At 57.3% G+C, this 26,779-nt stretch overlaps 3 protein-coding genes across 23 annotated transcripts in view; all 3 read right to left on the reverse strand.

Annotated features, from left to right (window-relative positions):
• Nucleotides 1-10,173, reverse strand: part of PFKFB4 (6-phosphofructo-2-kinase/fructose-2,6-biphosphatase 4) — a 60,232-nt gene extending 50,059 nt beyond the window's left edge. For 15 of the 21 annotated variants that reach the window (XR_003901535.1, XR_003901530.1, XR_003901531.1 and 12 more), the window contains exons 1-3: nucleotides 6,103-6,293; nucleotides 370-486; nucleotides 123-219 (exon numbers count right to left, since the gene is read on the reverse strand). Coding sequence is in view for 2 of the 21 variants with exons in the window: in XM_029919131.1 (XP_029774991.1) it covers nucleotides 123-219; nucleotides 370-486; nucleotides 6,103-6,199 (311 nt within the window). In the remaining 19 variants the exon portion in view is untranslated. Of the gene's footprint in view, nucleotides 1-122; nucleotides 220-369; nucleotides 487-6,102; nucleotides 6,295-10,075 lie in introns of those variants that run through there. The other 6 variants (XR_003901533.1, XR_003901536.1, XR_003901534.1 and 3 more) reach the window with 3 other exon arrangements.
• Nucleotides 10,174-10,667: 494 nt separating this feature from the next.
• UCN2 (urocortin 2) lies at nucleotides 10,668-12,119 on the reverse strand. Its single transcript, XM_029918072.1, has one exon. It carries the CDS (start codon nucleotides 12,017-12,019, stop codon nucleotides 11,624-11,626), a length of 396 nt encoding a protein of 131 aa, XP_029773932.1. The 5' UTR covers nucleotides 12,020-12,119; the 3' UTR covers nucleotides 10,668-11,623.
• An 828-nt stretch (nucleotides 12,120-12,947) lies between these two features.
• COL7A1 (collagen type VII alpha 1 chain) overlaps nucleotides 12,948-26,779 on the reverse strand; it is a 30,691-nt gene continuing 16,859 nt past the window's right edge. Inside the window, exons 65-118 of the mRNA XM_029917872.1 lie at nucleotides 25,608-25,643; nucleotides 25,499-25,534; nucleotides 25,295-25,390; nucleotides 25,138-25,173; nucleotides 25,006-25,041; nucleotides 24,850-24,897; nucleotides 24,501-24,536; nucleotides 24,245-24,367; nucleotides 23,963-24,163; nucleotides 23,833-23,868; nucleotides 23,698-23,751; nucleotides 23,446-23,514; nucleotides 23,321-23,365; nucleotides 23,145-23,207; nucleotides 22,951-22,995; nucleotides 22,554-22,589; nucleotides 22,389-22,424; nucleotides 22,209-22,253; nucleotides 21,957-21,989; nucleotides 21,816-21,878; nucleotides 21,690-21,725; nucleotides 21,529-21,609; nucleotides 21,340-21,408; nucleotides 21,189-21,224; nucleotides 21,073-21,114; nucleotides 20,875-20,919; nucleotides 20,741-20,785; nucleotides 20,105-20,140; nucleotides 19,963-20,022; nucleotides 19,718-19,825; nucleotides 19,482-19,553; nucleotides 19,305-19,340; nucleotides 19,062-19,121; nucleotides 18,920-18,964; nucleotides 18,665-18,700; nucleotides 18,519-18,554; nucleotides 18,383-18,439; nucleotides 18,163-18,234; nucleotides 17,617-17,688; nucleotides 17,368-17,403; nucleotides 16,961-17,041; nucleotides 16,682-16,735; nucleotides 16,550-16,603; nucleotides 16,415-16,477; nucleotides 15,897-15,959; nucleotides 15,681-15,797; nucleotides 15,429-15,506; nucleotides 15,278-15,331; nucleotides 15,073-15,121; nucleotides 14,403-14,435; nucleotides 14,179-14,265; nucleotides 13,893-13,982; nucleotides 13,565-13,762; nucleotides 12,948-13,276 (exon numbers count right to left, since the gene is read on the reverse strand). Coding sequence (XP_029773732.1) covers nucleotides 13,260-13,276; nucleotides 13,565-13,762; nucleotides 13,893-13,982; nucleotides 14,179-14,265; nucleotides 14,403-14,435; nucleotides 15,073-15,121; nucleotides 15,278-15,331; nucleotides 15,429-15,506; nucleotides 15,681-15,797; nucleotides 15,897-15,959; nucleotides 16,415-16,477; nucleotides 16,550-16,603; nucleotides 16,682-16,735; nucleotides 16,961-17,041; nucleotides 17,368-17,403; nucleotides 17,617-17,688; nucleotides 18,163-18,234; nucleotides 18,383-18,439; nucleotides 18,519-18,554; nucleotides 18,665-18,700; nucleotides 18,920-18,964; nucleotides 19,062-19,121; nucleotides 19,305-19,340; nucleotides 19,482-19,553; nucleotides 19,718-19,825; nucleotides 19,963-20,022; nucleotides 20,105-20,140; nucleotides 20,741-20,785; nucleotides 20,875-20,919; nucleotides 21,073-21,114; nucleotides 21,189-21,224; nucleotides 21,340-21,408; nucleotides 21,529-21,609; nucleotides 21,690-21,725; nucleotides 21,816-21,878; nucleotides 21,957-21,989; nucleotides 22,209-22,253; nucleotides 22,389-22,424; nucleotides 22,554-22,589; nucleotides 22,951-22,995; nucleotides 23,145-23,207; nucleotides 23,321-23,365; nucleotides 23,446-23,514; nucleotides 23,698-23,751; nucleotides 23,833-23,868; nucleotides 23,963-24,163; nucleotides 24,245-24,367; nucleotides 24,501-24,536; nucleotides 24,850-24,897; nucleotides 25,006-25,041; nucleotides 25,138-25,173; nucleotides 25,295-25,390; nucleotides 25,499-25,534; nucleotides 25,608-25,643 — 3,291 coding nt within the window. The 3' untranslated portion in view covers nucleotides 12,948-13,259. The remainder of the gene's footprint in view (nucleotides 13,277-13,564; nucleotides 13,763-13,892; nucleotides 13,983-14,178; nucleotides 14,266-14,402; nucleotides 14,436-15,072; nucleotides 15,122-15,277; nucleotides 15,332-15,428; nucleotides 15,507-15,680; nucleotides 15,798-15,896; nucleotides 15,960-16,414; nucleotides 16,478-16,549; nucleotides 16,604-16,681; nucleotides 16,736-16,960; nucleotides 17,042-17,367; nucleotides 17,404-17,616; nucleotides 17,689-18,162; nucleotides 18,235-18,382; nucleotides 18,440-18,518; nucleotides 18,555-18,664; nucleotides 18,701-18,919; nucleotides 18,965-19,061; nucleotides 19,122-19,304; nucleotides 19,341-19,481; nucleotides 19,554-19,717; nucleotides 19,826-19,962; nucleotides 20,023-20,104; nucleotides 20,141-20,740; nucleotides 20,786-20,874; nucleotides 20,920-21,072; nucleotides 21,115-21,188; nucleotides 21,225-21,339; nucleotides 21,409-21,528; nucleotides 21,610-21,689; nucleotides 21,726-21,815; nucleotides 21,879-21,956; nucleotides 21,990-22,208; nucleotides 22,254-22,388; nucleotides 22,425-22,553; nucleotides 22,590-22,950; nucleotides 22,996-23,144; nucleotides 23,208-23,320; nucleotides 23,366-23,445; nucleotides 23,515-23,697; nucleotides 23,752-23,832; nucleotides 23,869-23,962; nucleotides 24,164-24,244; nucleotides 24,368-24,500; nucleotides 24,537-24,849; nucleotides 24,898-25,005; nucleotides 25,042-25,137; nucleotides 25,174-25,294; nucleotides 25,391-25,498; nucleotides 25,535-25,607; nucleotides 25,644-26,779) is intronic.

Below are 26,779 nucleotides of genomic sequence, written 5' to 3' on the forward strand. Positions count from 1 at the left end.
GCAGGGCAAGGCCGGGGCTCAGGGGCAGCTTAGTCGTGATGGGCACCTGGGCTCCAGGGCTTTCTCTGTAAACACACACAATCCCACATACACATCACACACACATACATACATACACTCACTTCCTGATTTTCAGGCCCTCTTCATTGTCTGGAAGGAAAAACTCAAAAGACTTGTATGTCTTGACCATGTCCCGGCGATACTGGCCAACATTGAATTCTGGGGGGAAAGAAAGGTTCATCTTTCACACAGCAGCAGTCCTCCCCAACTCTTGACCTGACCCACCGCAGATCAGCCTTCTCTTTTCCTCTCCCCTCCCTTTCCCCACAAAGCCCCAAGGCCCCCTTGGAAGCCGAGGCCAAGTCTCACCACGCGTGGGCACGCCAATCCAGTTCAGGTAGCGAGTCAGCTTCTTGGAGATGTAGGTCTTGCCCCTGGCGGGCAGCCCTACCATGACAATGAGCGTTGGACAGTTGGTCATGCAAACTGAAAGGCAAGGAGCTGGTGTCAGACAAGAGCTGGGACCTCTCCCAGAGTGCCCCTCCCTCTGTCCTGGCAGAGGACTTCAGACGTGCCCTCCAGGCCTCCTGGCCTCAGACCCTGGTCTCGAGCCACCACTGGCATGGCCCTGCTGCTCAGGCCTGTCTGGGCTCCAGCGGATGCAGCAGGATCTCACCAGCCCCTGATCCAGAGGTGCACTGTGGTTATAAAGCTGGATGGGCCACACCCCTGAATGAACATGCAGGACAGAGCCAAAGCCCAGAGGATAGTCAGTGCGCCACCTGTCACCCAGGAATCCGCACCCCAGCCTAGCAGTCATCCGCATTCCTGCTAGTACAGTACCACGGCTTCCCCTTCCTGTCCACCTCATACAAAGCCCAGTTCAAGAGCTGCTTCTTCAGTGAACCCTTCGTCCAAGCACCTCCGCACCACCCTGGCACACTCTCCTTCAGTCCTAGTCACCTCACCCGCTGCACTTGAGTCTGCCTGCTACACTTGATCACTTGGAACAAGAGCAGCCATGCAGTGGCTGAGCCATTCAGGATTGTGGGGACTGGCACAGAGTTGGCGCTCAAAAATTATGGGTGCAGGTTGAGGGGTGTGCCTTTCAAAATCTCCCAGGGGGAGCGCCACGAGGGCTTGAGACCAATGTCCACAATGTCCTCTGATAGCCCATCCCCTACCATCTCATGTGCCACCAGGCCAGTGTGCCAGCCAGAGAAGTTGCTGAGGCTGGAGGCGGGGACAGGTCTGGACACATCACCCCCAAACCCTGGCCCACTAGGACAGACACCAACACAGCAGAACCGCCAGCCTCATGTGACCCGTCTCATGGGTACCTATCCTGACTCTGACAACTACTGGCAACCAGACGCTTGGCGTCCCCACCTGTAAAATGGGATGACTGTCCCTCAGTGAGGTCTAGTACTACTCCACGTGAAAGCCGGAGCAGGTCTGGGAACCTGTGCCCTCTGCCCAGGCCTGGTGGCACACCTGGCTAAGGACGCAGGGGCAGCTCAGCACCGACTGCCCTTTGGCTTCGGGCGCAGAGGCACCTGTCTGTCTCCAGGCAGGTCTTGCAGAGAAGTAAAGGGCCCTGCTTGCCAGTCGGGGCTCCATCGCTCCTCACATGACCGTTGGGCAAATGTGACCCAAACTGTGAGCCTCAGGGGAGAGAAGGAGAGGATCCCACAGAACACAGGCTGAGGGTGAGTAAGAGTGACCTTGCAGAAAAACCTCAGCATTGGCTAAGGAGAGAGAAAAGCAAGTTAAGCAAGGCCCTGCATCCTGAGGGTCAGTGACACAATGGCCTGTGCCGTTTGCACAATTGCTGGCCAGGGCTCTCGAGCAACCAGAGAGTAGTGAGTCAGCTACTAACTAGCGGGGAAACCTGCACCCAGCCTGCTCCGCTCCTTCCCACTGCTCCCTGAAGGGCTCTCCCACGACCTCAAGGATCCCTCTTCACATCTCCCATCCTCCAGAGACACTCCTGGCCTCCTCCCTTAGTGTGGTAACTGCATCCCCTGGCCCCAGGCACAGCCATGGTGCGGGGGCAGGGCAGTGAACCAGGGCTGGGTACAGAGCAAGTGCAATAAATCACCTACCATCTTTGTTCCTCAAGATAAGCTCCCAAGGAAATGACCCAAAGAAAGATCAAAGTACAAGTGCATTCGCAACAGCTCTGCTTACAGCAGCAAAACACAGGCAAGCGCCAGCAGCAGAGACCCACGGGAGGGAACACACCGCCATGCCTAAACAGAGAACATATGCGCCAGGTGAGCTGGGTGCGCAGCTGGAACTGCGGCTCTGGGCCCTCAAGAACCTCAGCTCCGAGCACCCGGACAGCAGAATTCACCGTTTAGAACATGAGGCAGGTGCACAGGGAAACCTGCCTACCCAGCAATTCGACTTACCTGTCTGCTTCCTTTTTCCTATTCAATTTGCTTAAAGCCATAGGAGACCCAGGAGTCAAGAGACAGGCCTGGTGCTACACAGTGACAACTTTCAGGTGGTGTCACCTCTGGGGCAGCCACAAGTCCTGGAATGAGTTCCAAAACTGATTCCTGAATTGCACATGCTCCTACCTCAAGGCAGGCTGTGGAAGGGAGTACCTTTCTTTGGGGGGGTGAGGGCAGGAGAACCCTTTAAAATAAAGTAATCTAGGGGCGCCTGGGTGGCTCAGTCAGTTGAGCGTCCGACTTCAGCTCAGGTCATGATCTCACAATTCATGGGTTTGAGCCCCATGTCGGGCTCTGTGCTGACCGCTCAGAGCCTGGAGCGTGCTTCTAATTCTGTGTGTCCCTCTCTCTCTGCCCCTCCCCTGCTCATGATCTACCTCTCTCTGTCTCTCAAAAATAAATAAATGTTAAAAAATAAAATAAAATAAAGCAACCTGGCATCACTGTCCTGTTCAGAGGGGACAGAAAGTCATCTTTCCGATTGTCCTGTGCATGCACCAGTCATGTCCTTAGCCAAGAAATCTTGCTACCTGGGGCACCTGGGTGGCTCAGTCGGTTAAGCATCCGATTTCAGCTCAGGTCATGATCTCGTGGTTTGTGAGTTCAAGCCCCACATCAGGCTCTGTGATGACAGCTCAGAACCTACAGCCTGCTTCAGATTCTGTGTCTCTCTCTCTCTGCCCATCCCCTGGTCATGGTCTGTCTCTGTTTCTGTCTCTCTCAAAAATAAATAAATATTAAAAAAAAAAAAAAAAGTCTAGAGGCATCTGGGTGGCTCAGTCGGTTAGGCAGCCCACTTCAGCTCAGGTCCTGATCTCATGATTCGTGAGTTCGAGTCCCACATCAGGCTCTATGCTGACAGCTCAGAGCCTGGAGCCTGTTCCAGATTCTGTGTCTCCCTCTCTCTCTGTTCCTCCCCTACTTGTGCTCAGTCTCACTCTCTCAAAAATAAATAAACATTAAAAAAAGAAGAAGAAGTCTTGCTACCTTTTTGCTGATAAAAGCTACCACAGGGGTACTTGGATGGCTCAGTTGATTAAGCATCCAACTCTTGATTTAGGCTCAGATCATAATCTTACAGTCCATGAGATTGAGCCCTTCTGCCCCACCCCAGCCAGGCTCTATGCTGGGGCGTGAATACTGCTTAAGATTCTCTCTTTCCCTCTGCCCCTCCACCACCTGTGTGCTTGCTCGCTCTCTCTCTCTCTCTCTCTCTCTCTCTCAAAAAAGAAAAGAAAAGAAAAGAAAAGCTATAAAATGCACTGTCTTTTTTGCCATGTTCTGATTCCTTTCTTCATTCCCTGCCCCACCTGCCCCCGGAACTCCTCCGAATCTGAGCTGAGGGATCAATGACGAGGAAGGTAACAACATCCATGCCCTCATGTGCAGCTCTGAATTTTATCGAAGGAAGAATTGCTAATGGAGAGTGGGGCTGGAGGACACACAGCCAAGCAGGCTGTGGTGCCCTCAGGAGCCAGGGACTAGTCACCAAAGCCAACCCACAACACAGCACAGACAAGCCGTGGGCCCCATATCCTCTTCTCTACAAAGCCCTGTAATCAAGTCAACTTCTATCCATCCCCCTCCCTCAAGTCCTCACCTGTCCTTGTCGTCTCCCATCAAGTTACAAGTCCACCATGTAGAGGGTAAAATGCTGCATGAACCATCTCTAGGGACTGGAGGTGCTGCCCAGACAGGGTCCATGTTCATTCCTGGCTTACTCCCTGCTGTGAACTCGGGGACCCTCTCTTGGGGTGCAAACCACCACACAATCTGCAGGTCTCATCTTTAGCTTCTTGGGTGCCTCCTCCTCCAGGAAGCCCTCCCATTCTGCACCAATCCAGAATCCCACCCACTGCAACACCCTGACCCAGTACCAAGGCACACGCTCCTCTGCTTAGGCCAGAGCCATATTTTCATCGCATCCTTGGAGCGTAGAGAAACACAGGCCCCTCCCCAATGGGTCTCAGCATCTTTGCCACCTGGAATGGGGGCTGGCTCAGGGCTGAGGCTTCAATTCCTGACTCGGACATACAGAGAAGAAAAGGGTGATGAAATGTCAGCAGCACCTGCTGCCTCTTATCAAGCGCCTCCTCCTGAGGGAGCTCCTGGCAGCTTCTGGGTGTAGGGAGATGGCTGCCTCCATCCCACAGATGAGGAGCCTGTGGCCAAGAGGATCAGCTCTGTGCCCAATGTCACACAGCTGAGCTACCATGTGGCTTGAGTGTTCCTGCCTGCAGAGCCCAGGTTGTGACTCCTTCCCCTTTATGTAGGAATAGCAGCCACCCCCTAGTGAGGACAACACAGCCTAACGCAGATTGGCTACAACCACAAGAGCAAGGGGCCTTGGCCTCAGTCCCTCCGTAAAAGTCTGAAAGAAGGGATGGCTAGGATGTAGCCATAGACTCTAAGGACTGAGTATTGACTGGAAAGCCATGGCTCTGGGGCTAAGAGGCTGACCGCCACCTCAGCATCCTACCAAGACCTACATCATGGTCAGAGCCATGACCCACCAGAACGTCTGGTCAAAAACATGACCACCCCCTACCAGGACCCAGTACAGTAAGAGATACACGCAGCCTGCCCACAGGACTCACATCTTGGTCAAAGCCAAGGCCCCCAGGCTGGCCCCAAAGCAAAACAAGCATGGAGCACTTTCCCCTCCCTTATGCCCAAGCAGAGGTCAAGGTATACAGGGAGATCCTAGCACATCACACAATCTCCTAATCTCCATTTCTATATCTGTACCACGAGTTGGACTAGATGTTCTCTGAGGTCCTTGCCAACTTGCAAATTCGTTATGTTTCGGTTACTCCTAAAAAAAAAAACTTTGTTTTTCTTGGCAATAAGGTTGCAGACTCATTTAAAGACACACAGAAAGTCAAGTAAAGTGGATTAAACATCAGGATCCCAGGAAAAGCAAGCCCCCTAACAATTCATTAACAATTCCACGGATTTCAGCATGTCTCCTGGATGTTTTCCCTTCTCACTTTCCCATTCGCCCAGGACCCCATCTGGATGCATATACAGCCAGGAACACAAAGACAGGTCCGTAAGGGAGTGTCCTCCACCTTCTCCATCCTCAGCACAACTGCACTTCTCTGAAATTCCTCCCTAAGCTCAGTTTTAGGCCCAGAGGTGGGCAGTTAAGGCCAAGGGGCACCCTTTCTCTCACTGGAGGACTGGCCCACCCTTGGGCCTTTGAAACCTCTGGGCTCAGAGAGACCAAATGATTTCCATAAGGCCAACACAGCTCAGAACCGGTCTACATTCTCTGGCCTGCAGAGAGGGCAGGATGAAGCTCCAAATCTCCCCCTGGCCTGACCTAGTGAATACAGAGTAGGGTGACAAGGGGCCGGCGCCCTCCCCGAGGTGATGAGGGCCAGACCTAGCCCCTAGCGAGCATAGAGCGCAGACGCGGCCACAGTCTGCGCTCACATACCTGTCTCCTCCCCCTGCTCTGCCACACCTGTGTCCGACTCCCGGTCCTTTCCTGCTCCCCTACAACTAGTCACGGCAGCCTCATCTGTTCCTGGCTTCTCACCTGTCCCTGGCCCCCCTCTCCAAGGGAGACCACTGCCCAGGCCGCCCTATCACGCATCCCGGTGCGCCGCCCTCCCCTTCCCCAAGGACCCCGCCTCACCACCGCGCTGGCAGGCGTGCAGAGCGGGTCGCCCATTGCTGTAGGGCATCCAGATCTTCTTCAAGGGGTTCTGGGTCAATTCTCGTGGGGACGCCATACCCGGGACGGGATCAGTCGGACTGCGCGGATTGCAACCCGGCAGCCAGGCCACCTCGGGCCACTCCAGGCGCCGCCCATCGGCCCCGGCCCTCCTCGAGGCGTGCGGACGCCAATCCAGATCCCGCAGGCCCCGCCCCAGAACGAGTAGGCCCTACCCGGACCGAGGAGGGCCTGGCCTCCGACCACGCATGCCCAATTCGAGTGCCAGCCCGTTTTTCACCTAGCGGGTTTACCAACTATGCCGGGATCGAGGACGCGCATGCCCAACACTCCACAGCCCGTAGCCCTGGATAGTGCAGACCCTGCTGGGGAGGCACAAGCCCGGCACACCCAACCATAAGCTCAGATACGCATTGACCTCACCACGGCCTCGCCTGCATAGACTTGCCCCCAAGTACCTGGGTTCTGCTTACTGCTACCCTTGACCTCAGGTCCCCTAGGAGGGAGGGATTTGCATGCCCAGGGGCAGGGCCTGCTTGACCCGCAGGTCTCAGTTGATCAGGACCTGTCTGGCGACCCCTGCTTAATCCCAGTTGTCAACCGCCAGCCAGCCCTGCGTCCGGTCCTTTCTAAACCCTCTCTTGAGCTCCAGGACTCTTCCCTCAACCACTGGAGCGACCAGTCAACCACGCGGGAAAAGTTTCCTTACCTCATGGACACAAGACAAATCTCAAAATTGATTACAGGGAAGCTCAGGCTAAACTCCAGCCTACCTGGAGCACATGAACAGGACCTTTTAACCAAGTTCCCTGGCAGTATCTTACTTCTCCTTCCAAGATTTCATTTCTACCAATTAAATTTTAAATTGTAAATCTGCATATTTTTTAAACGAATCTCTGTCTCTTCATCAGGAAAATAGAATGCGAGTATCATCAACCTTACAAGATTCTGGAATTTGTTAAAAGTGTCAGTGTCTGAGAAATCCATTTTAAAGCACATCAGTCGTATCATTTATATTATTTATCTCCCTCCTGTCTCTAAGACTGCAGTGGAAGCAGATGGCAAGGGAGAAATCCAGAAGTTCAGAAACCCTGGATACTTTCCTTTGTCTCCTCAGCCCAGTTTCTCAAAATTTTGTACACTTTCTGTCCTGGGGCCCCCACTGACACTGGGTCACACTGCCCCCTAGCAATGTCCTGCACAAAACCCCCAGACAGGACAATGGCACCCTCAGGTTCTCTCTGCCCAAAGTGTGCCCAGCCAGGAACCAGGTGCTGGAGGCATGGAGAACAAGATTCTGCCCAGTGCATCACAGGAGCAGCATCCCCTCCCTCTGACCTCCCTGCCACCCCCTTGTCTCCACCCAGCACTTCAGAGCCTGGCAAGGGCCCTTAAGATGACTCTGATACAGATGTCTTGCCTACTTCAGAGGAGATGAAGGACGGGGAGGTGGAAGCCCACCTACTTCCTCCCTGAAGCCGGCTCTCCCTGCCTATCCCCAGGGGAATGCCCTGCCCCAGACAGAGTTGAGCACTTCCTCCTTCATCCTCTCTCTGCAGTGTCCAGCTCCCACCTCCTTCCATCTCACGCCAGGGCAGCTCTGAACACACTCATGGGCGGCTCCTGATGCCCTTTGTGACCACCCACCTGCTTCCTGCTTCTCCAAAGCCACTCACTGGTTCCTGGCACAGCTAGCCTTCCCGTCTGTCTCCTAGCCATTGCCAAGGCCATCATGGGATCACCTTGACCTCAGAGACCTTGTCTCTACCCGCCTACACCCTATCCAACCCCCAGCATTCACTGCAAAGTCTACGTGCTCTAGCATCCACAGACACCTAGCACCTCCTCTGGCTTGTCCAGTCTCCTCCTCACTCCTCTTGGGATGCTAGTCAAAAGTTAGGGGGTAAGGGGCGCCTAGGTGGCTCAGTTGGTTGAGCGTCCCGCCTCGGCTCAGACAAAACTGAGGGAGGGGAGCAGGGTCCAGGGTCACAGAGCCAGCCCACAGTGCACGACAGGTTGAGCGTTCCGCCTCGGCTCACAGTTCGTGGGTTTGAGCCCCGCATCAGGCTCTGTGCTGACAGCTAGCTCGGAGCCTGGAGCCTGCTTCAGATTCTGTGTCTCCCTGTCTCTCTGACCCTCCCCTGCTTGCACTGTTTCTCTCTATCTGTCAAAAAATAAATAAAAGATATTAAAAAGATTAAAAAAAAGTTAGGGGTAGGGGGTAGCCAGAGCAGGGCAGGATGCCAGGGCCATTTCGAGGAAGCTGTCCCCAAGCCCAGTCTGAGCCTGACTTCCCAGGAAGAGCAATGACTGTGTACCTCCCACTCTTCCCCAGTCTGACCCTGGACTAATCCAGACACACCTTCTCAAGTCCCAACATCCAGTAGGAGGCCAGAGGTCACCAGCAGGAGGAGCCTGGGGCCCCTCCCCAAGGTCAGAGTCTACCTCTGCTCTAAGAATGCTCCTCATCTCCCACCCATTTCTCAGGTAGGAAGCTGAGGGAGGGGATCAGGGTCTAGGGTCACAGAGCCAGCCCACAGTGCACGACAGGCTGAGATGAACTCCAGCCCTTTAAAACCTCACCTCCCCCACCTTCCACATCACCACATTTCCCACCCCTACACCTGGGCTCTGGCTTGTTCCATCCATTGAAATGCTCTCTTGGCTTTCTGCTCCTCCAGCATCAGTAGATGTCCAAAAGAACAGCTGATCTTCATGGCTTTTCCTTCCTTGGGGCGATCCCAGAATGACAGGGTAGAAAGTGTGCTTGGACGTCAGCATGCACTCGTGTGTGAATATGTCCTGCTCAGCTCCCCCCGCCTCTATGAACCTGCCTGGCCTGACCCTGGCTGGCTCCCGTGGTGCCCTCTGCATTGACCACCGGACCTCTCTCCAGTGTCCCAGGCTACGAGCTATAGTGTGGCCGAAGTCCTCGATCCTCAGTTATTGCTGCTCAAACTCTTCCCCATCCCTGTAACTGCTGGTCAGTCCTGCAGCAGAAAAGCCCAGGGACCTCAGTGAATGCCACACAGCCCCACATGCCAGTGCACGGAAGTATGCACACAGAGCCCCATGTGCACACACACTAGCAAGCCCTGCACCCAGGCCTGCACAGAGACAGGACGGCCTTAGCAGCCGCTGCTCTCTACTGCCTCCTTTCCCCTTTATTTCCCTCCTCCTCCCGCCTCTGCACCACTGGGAGGTTCAGGGAGTTCCCAGGAACTCCAGCTTCCTCCAGCCAGTTCAAGCCCAGGATCAACCCCAGTATCTCCCTGGGCCCAGAGCTCACAGAGGGTGTGAGGTCCCAACTTGGGGGGTATGGAGCCATGTGACCAAATAGCCTGGGAACTATGGTCTGCATTTGCTGAATCCCAGTTTGGCACAGGGCACACAGTAGGCACCCAGAGTGACTCAGAGCCAGCAAAGGCACACAATAAGGGCTTAGAGAGGTTTATGACCAGGATGGAACACACAGTAGGTGCTTAGAGCAGCTTAGGACCCCATAAGGCACACAGTAGGTGTCCTAGAAATCCTGGTTTAAGGGTTAAAGCCACTTCGTATGAAAATGTTCCCAAATGAGCTTCTGGGCCTCCTCAGACTGATGTGTGACTCCTGAGGGGGACCTGGACAAACCTGATCCCCTTGGAGGCCAGCAAAGGGCAGAGCAGGAGGGCCTCAGGCAGCTCCAGCTGGCTGTCCCTCTCCCTGGGCTGAAGGAAGAAGCTATTTATAGTTCCCCCTTGGCCCAGCCCCGCCCCCCACTCCCCTGCACAGCAACAGGGTTCTCCCTCCCCCTTGCCACCGACAGGCTGATGCCCCCTCAGAGCACCCCTACACCTAGAGAGACACACTCTCGCACCCTTTCCAGCACCACCCCCACTTCACCCTGGTCTTTCCCCAATCCCCCCACCCTCTCCCCGCCGCCGGTGCCTACCCCGCCTACTGCTCCCTGACCCGGGGTCCGTCAGGGCGCTGCCTCCCTCCGTGCCTCGGTCCATACTGCAAACGAACTGGCCCGGGCCGTTTGCCCCCTGCAGCCTGGAGCCAGGCAGCCCCGCCCTCCGGGTCGGTGAGGGAGCTTCGGTGTGCCCCGTCGCCCCGCCTCCCCAGCCCCGCCCTGGGCCCGCCCCCCAGGGCTGCTCACAACTTGAGAGATCAACAGTGCCCCCACCCCAGGCAGCCATACTCCTGCCAGTGTGGCCTCCCTCTCCAGGCTGAGCAGTCCATACTGCCCAGTGTCTGCTCTCGTCTCCAACTGGAGCTGTCTACAGTACCCAGCGTATCTGCCCCATCTTCAGGCAAGCCTGTCCACACTGTTCCGAAGGTCAGCCCCATCTCCAGCCCGGCAATGGGGCTGGGGGTGTGAGATTATGCAAAACCTACTCCTTCTACACCAAGGAACCAGGTTGGTGAAATAGGGCAGGGGTGGAGGGGAGTGGGCAGAGGGGCAACAGAGTCAGCTATGACCAAACCCTTGACTGTCTTTGCCTGGGTACACGACTGATTCTCATTCATCCCGTTCTCCAGTCACTACATTTATTGAGCTCTTCCTGCATGCCAGAACCTTCAAGTGCACTGTCACTCCGTGCTCACAAGAAGCTTGGTGGCATCACTCTGCTTTACAAAGGAAGAAACTGAGGCTTGGAAAGGTGAGCACGTTTTGGTTTGCTCAGGACAATCCAACAAGGGAGGTATGGGTACGGGCTGGACTGGAGCCCCAGCAGCCTCCTCTCCCCTGAGCCGTGTCCAAGGGCCAAGGCTGGGTGTGCAGGGGTGTGGGTAGGGCAGTTCCTGGCCATGTGTTGAGTGTGCTTCATGCGGATTCAGGGGACAAGCACCTGTTCTTCCCAGCCCCCGCGCATGCCCTCCCCTTGCCCACACACTCACAGCTGTCAGACACGCAGAGATGCACCCACTCATCACACGTACACCTACCACAAGGCAAGGCTGTCACAACCACAGACTTCCCACACACAGTCACCCATGCCTGGAGATGCCCCTGACAGCCCCATTCTTCAGGGGTGGGTGCTCCCTCATGAAGCACAAAACACGCTTGTGACTCTCAGCTTGTAACCCTCTGTGTGGTGACCTGTTGGGGGCAGGGCGGACCTGTGGGTCTGGTCGTAGGTGGACGGGTGTGAGATGCAATACTGGGCTCCTATGTTGAGGTTCCTAAAAGTGGCACAAGAGTGACCATATTGGCAGTGTCCAGATTCTTGCTCTTTGACTGTGGGGCACCCAGACATGGCAAGACTCCACACAGTAGTGACATTCCACGGTAGTGTCCAAGCTGTCCAGACATATTGTAAGCCTGTGGGGCTCTAGATATGGCAAGACTCCATTTGGCAGTCACCCGATATGGCGATGTCCAGGGTGGTGGCCAGGCACACTGTGCCCAGATGTAGTGCTGTCCTGTTCTGCTGCTGCCTTCCAGGTCTCCTAATTCAGAGTGGCCCCATCACTGTGACCCCCGCCTTCAGGCTCAGCGGCGGCCAACATGGGTCAGGATGCGAGCATTGGCAGTGGCCTGCTCCCTCACAGCTCTGGCCCGGGCTTGCTCCAGTAAGATCCGCAGGAGGCCAATGGGGACATCCAGCGAGAGGGTGATGCGGGGGCCTGGGCGGGGGCCAGGGCTGGGGTGGCCCCAAGCAGTGGAGGGGCCGGTGGTACTGGGTGAGGGGCTCTCCGAGGCCACAGGGCAGGAAGTGGCTTGGGGAGGGTTCTGAGAGACGAGCTGGAAGGCTGGAATAGGGGTCGTGGGGCCAAGCAGGGCCCTGCCGGATGTCAGGACCATCAGCACCAGCAGAGCCCACCTGGTCATCATGTGGTCAGGCTGTAAGTAGAAAAAAGGCTCAGGGCAGGGGCTCTGGGCAGCCATAGTGCATGGATAGATGCAGATGGGGAAAGTAGACAGAGAAGGAGACCAAAGGAAAGAGACAGAGAGGTAGAGATTACAGAGGCCAGGCAAGGGACGGAGAGAGATAAGAGAGACAGAGATAAAAGCACAAGACAGCCAGACAGAGCAGGGGCCCCAGGAGACCGAGAGAGCAAGGAGAGAGAAAGAGACAGAGAGCACAACTAGGTCTAGATCTAGATGCAGATATGGATACACTTAGGGAGGGGAGGGAAAAAGATGAGAGGGAGAACATGGAGGCAGAGCAACATAAGACTGGAAGACAAAGAGGCTGGAGTCAGCCCAAAGACAAACAGCATGATGAAAATAAGGATGCCAAGGCATGGCGAAAACAGGGACAAGAGGGAGCTTGCCGCAGACCTCAGATAAAGAAGGGCAGGAATGGAATCCTCAGGGTGAAGTAGCAAGAGACTCCAGGGCCCTCTTAGGTCCAGAACCCCCCACTAACCCATTTCCAGATCCATTCAGCTCCCAAAGCCCTGCCCATCCCACCCAGAGCCATCCCAATCCTACCAGCAGCAGCCTCCTCTGGGGCAAGGTGGGGCCGCGGGGCTGCCCTCAGCTGAGGCCAGTCAGTGCTGTGCTGTGGTTAGGCCTCTGCCCCTCTGGGCCCATTTATCTCTCTCGGCCCCCTGAGGTAGACCTGGGCGTGGCTCCGTCATGAAGCAGCCCCCCACCTCTGACTCATCCCCTCCTGGGGGGGGGGGACAGTGAGGACATGTCCTCAGCCCCCACTCTGTCTACTCCTTTTTGGGGACAAATTGGCAACTGAGTCACAGAACAGTGACCAGGGCTGGACAGAGGAACTCTGCACCTATGCAGGATAGCACTGACCTCCCAGGGAAAACCTGACTCCTTGCCATGCCCATCTCCCCAAACAGTCACAACAAGGGCCTTTTAAAACAGCAGCTTTAATGCCCCCCAGAATCAGCACCATGTCATCACAGGCTTGGGTCAAGGGGCGGGTCAGATGCAGTCACATCCGCTCACTGCCCACAGCCACCTCCACACTGAGTCATCTGCCGGGGAGGCAGGAGCCACAATGGGGGTTTGTCCACAGGGGGGAAGGCTGGACCCACGGGACCAAGTCACTGAAATAACGGACACGCTTGTGCACGCTCACGTGCACACAGGCTTCTTCTAGCACCAAGGGGAGGGACAGGACTCCACCAGGGGATGCTGGACTCCAGCTCATCATTGGGCCTCAGCTCCGGGCAGCACCTGAGTGGGACAGGTTGGGAGCCGATGTCAGGCATCTGGCCTCACCCAGCATGTGGGCCATGGAGTGGACAAATGGTCACTGGGGCAGCCGGGAGCACAACAGGAGTGAGGCTCTGACCTCAGAGAGGGGATCTTCACTCAGGTCCTTGAGGAGGGAGCATGGAGGGGACTCCACAGCTGGGGTTCTCCATTCAGCTCCTTCGTCTGGGGGTCTGTCCCAGGTCCCTCAGACTGAGAGGGCTCCTGACCTGGGACCCCGACCAGGACCTGATCTGGGTAGGCCCATACCTGTTCCCTGGTTCTGGACCACGCGGGGCAGGCAGCGGCGCTCACAGGCCTCACGGGTCCCAAAACGATTGGCATTTCCTCCACAGCCACCATAGACAAAGGGGTGACAGGCCTCTGTGCCACCTGCCACAGCCCGATGGTACCAGCGCAGGGTGTAAGCAGTGCAGGAGCCCTCATCCAGCGGAAGCGAGCAGGGGTCTAGGGCCAATGGGGGTCACCAGGTCAGCAGGGGTGGCAGCGGTCAGAGAGGGACTAGGGGTCAGTGAAGGGTGAGCAGGGGTCACTACTGCCCCTCCTTGAGTACCTCTGGGCCAGCACCCGTTCTCACCTTCACCATCCCAAGGAACTTCAGGGTCCTGGTATTCCTCCACGGAATATTCGGAGTATTCATATTCATCGTCCTCCGGGGGCCTCTGGCCTGCACGCAGGGTGGGGTGCTGTGAGCGGGGCTGCTGCTGGACTGCATTCATGCTGCCCAACCCCGGCCCCAGGGGTGGGGCAGGTAGCACCAGTCTCTCACAGGTGTGCCCTCCATGTCACCCCTCTGCACATGGCATGTGCCCTGCACGTGTCTGCGCCCCACCACACAGGCCCCGTGGGTCCCCTGTCCTCACCTTCCTCCTCTGCATGAGAGACCCGGAGCACAGGCACAGGGTGGAGCTGGGGGCTGGCAGTGTCTGCAGCATAACTAGGGAGGGGTCCTGGAGCAAGGAGCAAGGGCACAGGGCCTTGGGGTCATGATGGCAGCCACCCCAGCCAAGCCCTGCTGAGTAAACCCAGGTGATGGGCACAGTGGGGCCTGGGATGAGGGGAGTTCCAGGAGCAGAAAACTACTCACGTGATCCAGATGCTATAAACTGGCCCTGGCAGGCTGGAGGGGGCAGAGAAGGGCAGGTAGAGAGAAAAGAACAGAGAGAGCAAGAGACAGCGATAGAAAGGGGCAGAGAAAAAGGGAGACGGAGGGATACACACAGCAGAGATGGACAGAGAAGGACAGCAGGAGAGAGTGACAGAGAGACCGACAGAAGGAGAGAAAGAGAGAGAAGGTGGGAAGCAGAGAAAGAGGAAGGAAGAAAGAGGAGAAACAGAAAAAGGACAAGAGAGAGAAGTTGGGAACAGGACAACAAAGGGCGAGAGGGAGGGTCAGAAACAAGCAGGCATGGAGAGGGAACGGAAGCAGAGGTAGGAAGAGACGGAGCTTCACTCTCTGACACCCCTCCGGGCCATCAGAGCCCCACCAGGCTGCTCCCACCTCCACCCCTCCACACAAGGCCACACTGGGCTTCTAGGAACACTGCGTGTCCACCCACATTTGCTGCGTGTCACCGTATGGGGAAAGTCCTCACAGCATGTCTGTCCTGAGCACACATGTCCTCCTATGTATCTATCCATCTCCACCCATCTCTGTGACTGCTTGCCCCCCATAAGTTCTGCGGTCCTCGCCTACCCATGTCTAGGGGAGCAGAGTGGAATGAGACCCGAGAGGCTCTGGGCTGGGACCCACTCACCACAATGCTGACTCATCTCCTGACGCACAAAGCCCCGGATGTCATCCTCCTGGGAACACAGGACCACAAGGATCATGAAGAACCCAGGGATCACAGAAGGGACAAAGGGAATATGATGCAGGGGTCACAGGGGCACAGCACTGAGTCAGGGGCCCAGGCTCAGGGTGCAGGAGGCAGGGTGCAGCCCACCGGGGCCCACACTTACTGTTAATGCAGCTTCTCCCTTCTCCCCTCGGGGGCCGACGGGCCCTGGCCGCCCCTGTGTGCAATGGATGGGACCAGACTGTGATCTCTGATCTTAGGGCCACAAGAGGTCACCCCAGTCTCTGATCTCAATCCCAGGAATCCCCACTTACCTGCTCCCCTCTCTCTCCAGGGGCCCCAGGGGCCCCAGGGGCACCCACCACTCTCTCTCCAGGGGGACCTCGCTCACCCTATCAGACACAAGGATGAGTGAGCAGTCAGAGAGTTCAGAAGGAGGGAAAGTTGAGATCATAGGCTCAGAGATTGGGGCAGGGGTATTGGGATGGGTTGGAGGGTCAGAGGTCAGTGATATTGGAAGTTTCAGGGAGGTTCATCGGTCAGGAGTCAGAGTCAGAGCTCTTTACCTTCTGGCCCTGAAGTCCTTCAGGGCCTTTGGGACCAACACTGCCAGGTGGCCCAGGGGGACCAGCAGAGCCATCATTGCCCCTAGGACCTGGGAAGCCCCCAATTCCTGGGGGCCCCTGTGGAGAGACCAGTGAGGCTCAGTGATCAAAGCCTCCAAAGATGGACTCACTTCCAGAAAGTACAGTCTCTTTAGCTTGACCTTGGTCTGCACTTACCCGCTCCCCTTTCTCGCCCTGGTCACCCTTGGGTCCTGGCTGCCCATCAAAGCCTCGATCACCCTGAGAACAGAAAGAAGCATGAGAGACCGTCTGTCTTGACCTCCTCAGTTCAACTGCCATAAGCCCCTTGGTCCACTGGCCACAATTTTCCATGACCCAAGCACCTGTGACCCTACCGTCTCAGGAACCTCAATCTGCCGTGATCCCCATGACCCTGGCCCTGACTGTAATACCCCTTGCCCCGCTTTCACTTGTTTCCTTTATACCAACACTCCAACATCCCCCACTGACCTCTTAGCCCTGTTGCACATCTCCCCACTTCTCCACCTCTCATCCCTTAATCCAAAGTCCCCACTGTGACCCCAATTTACCCTAAAACCTCAAAACCAACCCCACTCTACCCAGCCTGTGTCCCAACCTTCCACAACCCTCTTGACATGAAACCCCCATGACCCTACCATGACCTTCCCTGCCCCATTCTGACCCCTTTTGTCCACTGTCGAGAGGGCCCATACCTTGGGACCAATCAGGCCCTCCTTCCCAGGGGTCCCAGACTGGCCCGGCACACCTGGCTCTCCCTGGAGAAGAGAAAACATGAGCTTGGTCCTGGCCCACCCATCCTCTCCCCATTCTGAGTGCTCCATACTCACAACGTCTCCCTTGCGTCCTGCCAGCCCAGGGCGGCCAGGGGGACCAGCTTCTCCCTGCAGGGAACAGGTAGAGGGGGGGTCAGACTTAGGCCCTGGGCCCCACAGATGCCCATGTCCCCATCACCTCTGTACCTTATCTCCCTTCTCTCCGTCAAGGCCACAGGCTCCCTTTATCCCTCGTTCACCCTGGAGGGAAAAAGCAGATGGAAAAGTGACTTCCAGACACCTAACCCCTTGACCAGACCATGGAACCACTCTCCAACCTCCCCTCAGACACTCTAACCTCTGGCCTTCCAACTCCTAATCTAATGCCCCACGTGCAACCCCAGATACCCCCATATCTGACCCCAGATACCTTGCCCTCCCATATCAGGCCTTCCTGACCAGGCAAAAACCTGAGCCCCTTCGCACCTTGAGACCCCGGGGACCCATGAAGCCAATATCTCCTTTGTCGCCTCGGACACCGGGGGTTCCATCCTTTCCTGGTGATCCCTGGTGGACAGAGGGGGTCCCTGGTGGTCAATATGGAGTCAGGGGAGGTCAAGAGGGACACAGGGGAATCACTCCGGGTGAAAGGAACAGGGAACACCACAGGGGTGAGAGTCACTATTGGAGGCCAGAGCCACTGGAAGGGCTGGGTTTTCCATGGGCAGAGGTCACCGCACAGGTGGAACCATCATATCAGTCACTGTGAAGGTGGGGGCCCTGGGCAGCATGAGGACACCGTGAGACCACTGGGTCACTGTAAGGTTAAAGACCACCACAGGGGGATGGGGCCTGTGTGGCAGAGGCTCTCTGTGGGAGCAAGGGCATCTTACCGGGTCACCTGGGATCCCTACAGCACCAGGCTCACCCTGTGGGAAACACAGATGGGGGAGGGCAGCCCTTCAGTGTGACTGTCCCCCATACCACTCAGTGACTCCCAAGCTGCACACAGATCCCATGTAAGCACATGGCCATGTGGCCAACAGTGAGGGAGGCTGGAAAGCCTCCAATATTCAGAGGACACCCATGAGACAAATGTGTGTGACGGGCGGTTTGGGGTCTGTGCCTGGGGCAGGGCTGACCTTGGGTCCTGTGAGTCCACGAGCTCCTAGAAACCCGGCTGAGCCTTTGTCACCAGGCTCTCCCTTGGTGCCCTGTGGATGTGACCAGGAGAGGGACACAATCAGGACCACACCAGGCTGGAGGCTTGAAGTATGAGGGGAACCTGCCAGGTGGGGCAGCGCTGCTCCCACCATCACCCTCAGTGCGGCTCATTTCTCACCCAGGCCCTCAGATCCCTGACCCTTCTTCCTACCATGGGGCTCCTGAAGCTACCTCGAGTACCTCTGACACCTAAGAAGCCCCTTGTCTGTTCCCAGAGGGCCTCTCTTCAAGCTACACTCCACAGAGCTCCCTGGCAACCTCACATGGAGGTCTTCGAGCCCACTGTAGAACCTCCATCCTCAGCCACCCCACAGAGTCACCACAGCCCACCGAACCCCCTCCTCCTAACCCCCAGAAAGCCCCCGTCCTCCCCTCTTCTCCTCACAGACCCTCAGTAGGGCCCCCACAGCCCACAGAAACCCTCTCCTGACCCCATGTAGAGTACCCCACCCTCTTCCCTGTACCTTCTCTCCAGGGTTCCCAATGTCTCCTCGAGGTCCTTTGTCACCATCTATGCCCCGAGGTCCTCGTTCACCCTGAGTCAGGGGTCAGAAGTGAGGGTCAGGGGCTGGAGGTCCCTCACCAACTGAGGGTTTGAGCTCTCAGATTCCCTGCCCAGCCCCCATGGGAGCTCCTCCCACACCCAAGAGAAACCCACTCTGTACATGAGCCAGACCTACTCACCATGTCCCCCTTGGCACCCCGTGGCCCTGGAGGCCCCACAGCCATGGCTGCGTCACCCTGAGTAGACAGGGAGCAGTCAGAGGACTCAGGAGCACCCTTATCCCCTGCCTCTGCCTTCCCTCATATCCACACTCACCTTGTCACCCTTTAGCCCTGCAGTTCCGGCGTCACCCTATTGGGTGGAAGAATGTGAATCTCTCCAAACTGAGAAGTCCCAAGTCCTGAATTACAGGATCTGGCCCCACCCTTGCTCACCCTGGGGCCTTTTCCCCATGTCCTTACCTTCTCCCCACGTTCCCCCCGAATGCCTGGGGGCCCCTGTATGAGGAGAAGACAACAGTGAGCTAAATAAACTTGGGGACATTAGTGGGGAGACTGCTCAGGGGACAGGAGAGGACCAAAGGGTCCCAGCAGGACATGAAGGACCAGAGAGTACATAAAAAGAACCAGAAGGCTACAGAGAGTGTCCCAATGGCACAGAGGGCACAGGCAGGGGACTGAAGTCACATCACTGGCGCCTTCCCCAAGGGGACCCACCGTGAGTCCTCGGGGTCCCTCCTGGCCGGGACGGCCATCTTCACCCTGGATGGTGACATTGAGTTCATTGACTCATAAGTTGGCAATGAGAGGCAAGAGCTGTGATAAAGGGAGCCATGAATGCAGAGCAGAACATACATACCCGGACACCAGGTTCCCCACGCTCGCCTCGGGCCCCGGGCAGCCCTGCTCCAGAGTCTCCCTGGAGATCAACAGGACACCGGAGATATGCAAGGGGAATCAGTGGGGAGCAGAGGGTCAAGAGAGGTCAGTGGAGGTTGGACGGGGCGACGGGGGTCAGTGGAAGTTGGAGGGGGCTACGGGGGTCAGTGGAGGTTGGAGGGAGTGATGGCTACAGGAAAGCCAGCAGCATTGTCCCATCTACCTTGTCTCCTTTGAGTCCAGAGGGCCCGGGCACTCCCTGTGGGCAGAGTAAGGTGAGCTCCCATGCCCTCCAAAGCACACACACGTACCCAGCCACGTAGTGTGTCCCAGTTCCCACCTGGGAAGACTCCAACACACAGGACTCAGACACCTGTGACATTGGAACACTTCTACTCACCGCTGACCCTGGTGGTCCAGGTGGCCCCAAGGGACCTGGCGGTCCCTCTCTCCCCGGAAGACCTGCCAGACCCTACGGGAACAATGAAGCAAAGGAGGCAAAGGGTGACTTGGAGACCTACCTCCCCTTTGGCCCCTCCAAGACTGGAATCCCCGAGGCAGGGCCTGGGACCCCTTCTCTTCCCCCACTGCCAGATTCAGAGTCCTGAAGTCACCAAGTCCCCACATGCTGCTTACCCGCTCTCCACTGGGGCCTGGCTGACCCATCTCTCCTCGAGGGCCTGTCTGACCGGGGAATCCGACAACACCAGGAGTACCGGGGGGCCCAGGGGGACCCGCATCTCCCTGGAACAGTGATAGCAAAGGGAAAAGTGGTCCCAACAGGACTCCTTCCCAGAACCAGGCCCAGAATGCCCTCTTCTTCCCACTTCCAGGCACCTCCCTGCCTGCTGCACACCATTCATGATGGGGCATTGACTGACCTTCAGACCTGGAGGACCAGCTGGTCCAAGGGGGCCCTGGACCCCGACTCCTGGGTCACCCTTCAAGGGAAAGAGGGGTCAGATCGGCTCTCCAAGTCCCAGGAACATGACCCCTGGAAGGAATGCTTTAGGATACACATACCTTATTACCCTTGAGTCCAGGAGCCCCTTTTTGACCCTAAAAAAGCAAAGTAAACAGTACTTGAGAGGGAAGGAACATGAACCCAGAGCTTAGACATGACCCAAATATATTCCCTGGGTAGCTCAGATGTGGAACTCAGACCCGTAAGCAAGGATTGGCTCACAGGAGCTCCCACAGATATGTGGGAGTTCAGGGGTGGCTATAGACACGGGAGCACAGGCATCGGGACCTTGGGTGTGAACACAGACACACAGGAGCTCCCAGGAGCACGCAAATGTGGGAACTCAAAGCCACTCATCCCTGGGAACTAACACAGGCCCACAAGCATGCACTCAGATCCACGCAACACAGAGACGGGGGGAAAGGGGCACATTAACAGATGACCTAGGGCATCAGACAGGGACACACATGTGTGTGCTCAGACACAGTAAGGAGCAGAAGACCTAGGACACGTTCAAGGAAGCAAAGGAGCCCCGCCCTGCTGACTGGGAGTGTCGAAGCCGAGAGGCTGGATCCCCATGTTCTCCCTGGAGCAGGATCCTGAATGCCGGAGGCGCACAGGCCTGGGAATGGTCCCTCATGTCCACAGCTGCACTCCTTATGCCCAGCTCAGACTTGCCCAGACCCCAGACTCACATCTTCCCCAGGGTCTCCAGGCTCCCCTGCACGGCCAGCTTCACCCTGCACAGAAAGGGCGGTAAGGGGATCTAGCCACCCAGCCTGGCCCCCCTCTAGCCAGTGCTTAAGCCCTTGGGCTGGGCCCGCCTCACCTTCTCGCCCCGAGGCCCTGGCAGTCCTCGGTCACCTTTGGCTCCCTATAGAGACAAGGGATAAGAAGCAACATGGGCATTAGGGTCACAGAAAGATGACAGTCAGGGATAGAGGCACGGGGTCCAATGTGATGTGTATTATGAAAGCCGAGGGCTATGAGGATGGCTGAACTATGCTGTCGAAGGCTCCACACTCACCGGCTCTCCCACCAGGTCTCCAGCAAGGCCTCCAGGTGCTCCCTGTTGAGGGAGAAGGGTCAGTGATATGCTCTGGGCCCCCTTGGTCCCTCCCCCCAGGACCCCTGCACACTCACCTTCTCTCCCTTTGCTCCAGGGGGCCCGACCACAGCCTGTGGGGAATGCCCAGTGAGTTACCAAGCCCCCCCGCCGCCTTCTCCCCAGCCCCATCCTGGATGGTGAGGCAGAGGAGCTGGTACAAAGGGTCGGGATCAGGGTCAGGATCACCTGTCCAGGAGCCCCCATGGGTCCAGGCTCTCCTTTAGGTCCAACAGGGCCGGGCAGACCTGGTGACCCCTGTGACAGAGCAATGTAAAGGACTCAGTGCCTCCCCACCACCCTGCCCTGCTGCCACCACACAGGATCGGGCACACGGCCCCATCACAGGCCTGAAGCAAGCTCTCCCAGAATACGTACTGGCACACCAGGAGCTCCTCTGTCTCCATCTTTTCCACCAGCACCATCACGACCTGGGGCTCCTGGCTTCCCTGTCTCTCCCTGAAAGGGAGGAGTTGTGTCAGGGGCCTGCCCTCTGACTCCTGACCCCCTGGAGCCCAGCCTTGACCCCCAGGACTCACCACTTGTCCAGGCAAGCCTGGTGCCCCCTGAGGACCCTGAAGGAGACAAGTCAGATGTGAGGGGAACATGGGAGAACATGGGACCCAGAGGGCAGGACATGGTGTCCCTACAGGGACCTCACTTACCACAAGGCCTGAAGGGCCAGGAGGGCCGGGAAGTCCCACAGGCCCGGTGGGTCCGGGCAGGCCCTGGGGGAAGCAACAGTTCAGGGCAGCGCCGACCCCACCTGCTCCCTGTGATTCTAACCCCCGAGCTAGGCCACTCACCCGTCCTGGCGGTCCTGTCTCTCCAGGCTCCCCCTGCCAAAAACCCAGAGACTTTGTGACCCCACAAAAGGCAAGAGGCTCCTCAGCCCCCTGCCCATAAGCCAAGCCCACATGGGTGGGGCACTGTGGTGCTCAGCCCCACGGCCGGGTGATGACATCCCAGGGGGATGGCAGGTGCAATCCTGGTGTGGACATGGCTCAGAGAAGTCTCCTCTGCCATTTAGCCACATGCCCGCACACACCGACACTCACCTTCAGGCCAGAAGGACCCTGGGGTCCTGTGGAACCAGCAAGACCCTAGGAAAAAGTATCAAGACAGGGGACAGGGGTCAGAGGCATCTGCCTGGCTCAGGTATTAACACAAACAAGGCCTGGCTCACCAGTGGGGAATAGTGCCCCACCCCCACCAGGCAGTGCTCTCCTGTCACTCACCGGGGCACCAGGAGGTCCAGGGTCTCCGTGGCCACCCTGTTGGAGAGAGAAGGAGTCTGGTGAGGCAGAGCCAGTCTCACCCCACCAGGGAAACTAAGGCAGTACCGCCCCTTGTGGCATGGGGGAGGATGGGGGCAGGAGGAGTGAGGATTCTAAGATACTCACCACTGGGCCAGGGGTCCCCCTAGGACCTTGCAAACCCTGGATAGAAAATAGGGATGCTGAGTCTCAATCCGGGCCTCATGTGGGGTTGTTTGCCCCCTGCGGAGGCCTCTGTCCAGGGAACCCACTTGCAGGCTGCTACCCTCAGGCATAGATCACCCATACCCAGGGACTGCCCCTCAGGGATATCACGTACTGGCCTACACACACACACACACACACACACACACACACACACACACACACACACAAGCACGCGCGCATGAGCGTGCGTCATGCATCTGCACTCACATCCGGGGTCGCACCCTTGTCATTGGTAGCATGTACATAGAGCAGCCAGCACACAGCAGAGAGCAGCTGTTCCCAGGAGCTTGGCCGGGCTGTTCCTGCCACCACTTACCGGCTTCCCTTCAGGTCCAGCCACACCACGCTCTCCTGGTAGACCCTGGAGAGAACAGGTTTAAGGGCACACAGCTTCTCTTTGTTCCCACATCCCAGCCGCCCCCAGACAGTCCCAGAAAAAGCAGACTCCAGTCCAGACAGCACTGTAAGAGCCCTGTGCAGGCACATGGGGGGCCTGTGGCGCAGACTCACCGGGCTGCCATCGAGACCCCTCTGTCCAGGCTCTCCTCGGTCTCCCTTGATGCCTGGCACACCCTGCAAGCAGAATGGCATGTCCTGTCCAGTCACTGCTGTGTGCCCATATACACCACCACCCCTCGTGTGCCTCCCTAAAGGAGAGGGGAGCATGGTGGGGTAGCAGGCCTCACCCTGTCTCCCTTGGGGCCTTGGTCACCATCACTGCCTGGATCTCCCTGTAGAGATGGATGACATGTCAAGCCAGGCCCTGGCACCATGGCAGGGGGTAGTCCCCCAACTGATTGCACACACTGACCTTACTGCCCTTGAGTCCAGGGGGTCCTTGCACTCCAGAGAGTCCAGGACCTAGCTCATCCACAGCCACCTACAAATACAAGGTCATAGGGGAGAAATGTGTCTATAACAGAGGCATGGAGGGGTCACCCCAGATCAAAGGATCCCATGGGATTATGGGTTAAAGACACCATATGGAGATTGTGGGGCCTAAGTTAATGGTGGCCTTCTGGTAGCAACAGTCACAGGCCCAGGGCAGGGCTGGGCTAATCACCTTGGGGCCGGGGGGGCCAGGAGGGCCAGGGGGCCCAGGAGGGCCGTCTCTGCCCTGTGGAGAAGAAGGAAATGATGTGGCTTCCCCAGCACAGCACCAAGGAAGTCCCGCCCCCTGTGGCCCCTCTCAGCTCACCTGTTCCCCACGTTCTCCTTTCTCTCCTCGTTCTCCCTGAGGTGCAAATAGCAGGATGGGGGCCATGTCCACGGGGAATCCAGCTCCTCCTGGCCCCACAACCCCAGCCCTCCTGGCTAGCCCAGCTCACCCTCTCTCCTGGCCTTCCTGCCTCTCCTGCGTCCCCAGCCCGGCCTGGGAGCCCAGGAATACCAGGCTTTCCAGGCTCCCCGGCAAGGCCGGGAGGTCCAGGGAGGCCCCTTTCCCCAAGGGCCAGGCCTGGTGGCCCCTGAGGACCAGGGTCTCCGCGATCTCCCTTCAGTCCACGTTCTCCAGAAAAGCCAGTGGGGCCCTGGAAGAATAGAAGAGTGAATGTTGCTAGAGGTGTGGTGACACTATCCAGGGGCACCCCCACTGAGTGACTGATGCTCACCTCCTTGCCCGGGGGGCCCCGCTCGCCTGGGTCCCCCTTAGGGCCACGGCGCCGGTCAGGCAGGGGCAGGAAGCTTCCAGAGCTCTCATCCCAGGTCTCCACCATCTCCCTCAGGGAAGATGCCTGGGTGATAACCGAGGGGTTGGGGAAGCAGGGCCAGCTCCTGCAGCCACCCAGGCCCCTGCTAGGCCTTGTGGGTACTACTTGCCCCTTGGGGCCTCTGTCCGCCCCTACTCCCAACCCCCAAACAACGTACCTTGATGCCAATCGTTTCCAGAAACCGCTCCGCATTCTGGGGATACAAGCTGGGTGAGGGGCTGCCCTCAGAGAAGCCCCACGCTGCTCCCAGAAACAGCCTCCATACTCTCTTCTCCAGGCCTCTTGCCCACAAGACCCTTTAGTGCTGGTTGAGGCAGTTAGAGGCCCTGGAAGCCCCTCTACCCCCACATGCCCCCACTGCCAGTTCCCCAGTGTAGGCTAGAGGAACCCCATAGGACAGGGGACTGAACACAGGACAGAACCTATGGGGCCACAGGGCAAGAGGGAGGGGATAGAGGTGACTCCTTTAGGCATGCAAATGAGTTGAGGACCTAAGCTTCACTCACCCCCAAGCTCCCAGGTTCTCCTCTCAGGCCACGCTCTCCAGGGAGGCCCTAGAGACACCAAGAGACAAGTTGCTCGACCCAGTTTCTGGTGGGAGAGTGCATGTACCATGTGGGAGTTATGGCTACCTGGGCATATGAAAAAGGTGGGGACCTCACCTGTTCCCCTTTGGGTCCAGTCTCCCCACGGTCACCCTGAGAACAAAGAGGGATCACAAAGAGAGGTGGGGGAAATGCCTCAACCCTGCTCAGCCCCTCATCGCACTCCCTACCCACCACATGCACACTCACCTTGGGGCCTGTGTTTCCTGGAACCCCAGGAAAACCCTGAGATATGATAGAACACAAAGGGGTCACATAGGATCTTGGCATCCTAGGATGGCATCCAGTGGGAACATAACGGCCCCCCACACCCCCAAGTCCTAGAACTACCCTCCTGGATACTCACCTGGCCAGAAGGGCCCACCTGCCCAGGGAGGCCTGGGGGACCCTGCAGTCCAGGACTCCCAGGAGCTCCACGCTCACCCTTGGGACCCTCGTGACCCTGTGGAGGATGCAGCCAGGATCAGGACCCTGAGACCCCAGAAGGAGTGGAACCATACATCACGGAGTCAGGAGCAGAGGCCAGGCTGCAGAAGGCTCCAGCACTCACTTCTCTCCCAGGGGCGCCCGAGTCTCCCTTCTCTCCCTATGGAAGACAAGCATAGTTTAGATTGTGCCCTATGCTGAGGGCAGACCAGACTCCAAGCGAGAGGCCTTACCTTCCTTCCATCTTCTCCAGGGTCCCCAGGTTCTCCCTGTGGGCAGAAGATTCGCATCAGCCCAAAAATTCACTGGTGTCTGGCTGATCCTGGCTTGGCTGGTCTCAGATGACTGTATGTCTGTGCTTGTAGTCCAGGCCCCTGTGTGTCTTGGAGCATGGCCTCTGAGGGCCTGTGGGGCTCTGCTCCCCTCCCCACGTAGCTGCACGTGTCCTCTATCTCTGGCTTTCTAGATGTAATGCCACATCTATGCCTCTCTGGATGTGTGTGTGTGTGTGTGTGTGTGTGTGTTAGCATGTGTATCCATGCATGGATCTGTATGTCTTCATAGGTGACACTTACTAGGTGTCAGTCTATCTGCACATCTTGACTCATGTCTCATGTCTAACTATGGGCATATACATGTATACACAGGACGGACATGGGTCTACCTGTCTCTGGTGTCTTGAGACTTGTCTGTATGTCTTAGAATCTGTCTACAAGTCTGTGTGGGGGCGCCTGGGTGGCTCAGTCGGTTAAGCGACCAGCTTCAGCTCAGGTCATGATCTCACGGTTGGTGGGTTCAAGCCCTGTGTCGGGCTCTGTGCTGACAGCTAGCTCAGAGCCTGGAGTCTGCTTCGGATTCTGTGTCTCCTCCTCTCTCTGACCCTCCCTGCTCATGCTGTCTATCTCTGTCTCTCAAAAATAAATTAAAAAAAAAGCCTGGTGTGTATCTCAACATGTGTGGCCATATGTATGTGAGTGATTGTGGATATGAATGCATGTGTCACAAGCCAGAGCCTTGGAGGTGTGTCTCATGATGTTTCAGCACAGGTCCACATGTGGCCCTGGGTCCACGTCTTAGCACATACCTAGTCTGGGTGGAGGTGTCTGTGTCAACACGTCTCCAAATATCCCTAAATATGGCTTCATGCCAGTATGTCTGCCCCTCTCAATCTGTGCCTGTGGCTCTGCACTTGCGCCTGTGGCTGTGGCTTTTAGCAGGTGGCAGTCCATCTGAGCGCAAGTCAGCATGCCCACATAACTCATTGTCTGTGAGGCTGCCTGATTGATGTGCACATGGATGTGGATTTCAGGATGTAGGTCTGGGCTAGGTACATGGGTGTTGACACATCTCAGCAAGTGTCTGTATGTGTGTCCCATGTGCTGGCATTTCTCAGTAGATGCTCCTG

This window comes from Suricata suricatta, chromosome 12 (genome assembly GCF_006229205.1).
Source record: "Suricata suricatta isolate VVHF042 chromosome 12, meerkat_22Aug2017_6uvM2_HiC, whole genome shotgun sequence".
NCBI lineage: Eukaryota > Metazoa > Chordata > Mammalia > Carnivora > Herpestidae > Suricata > Suricata suricatta.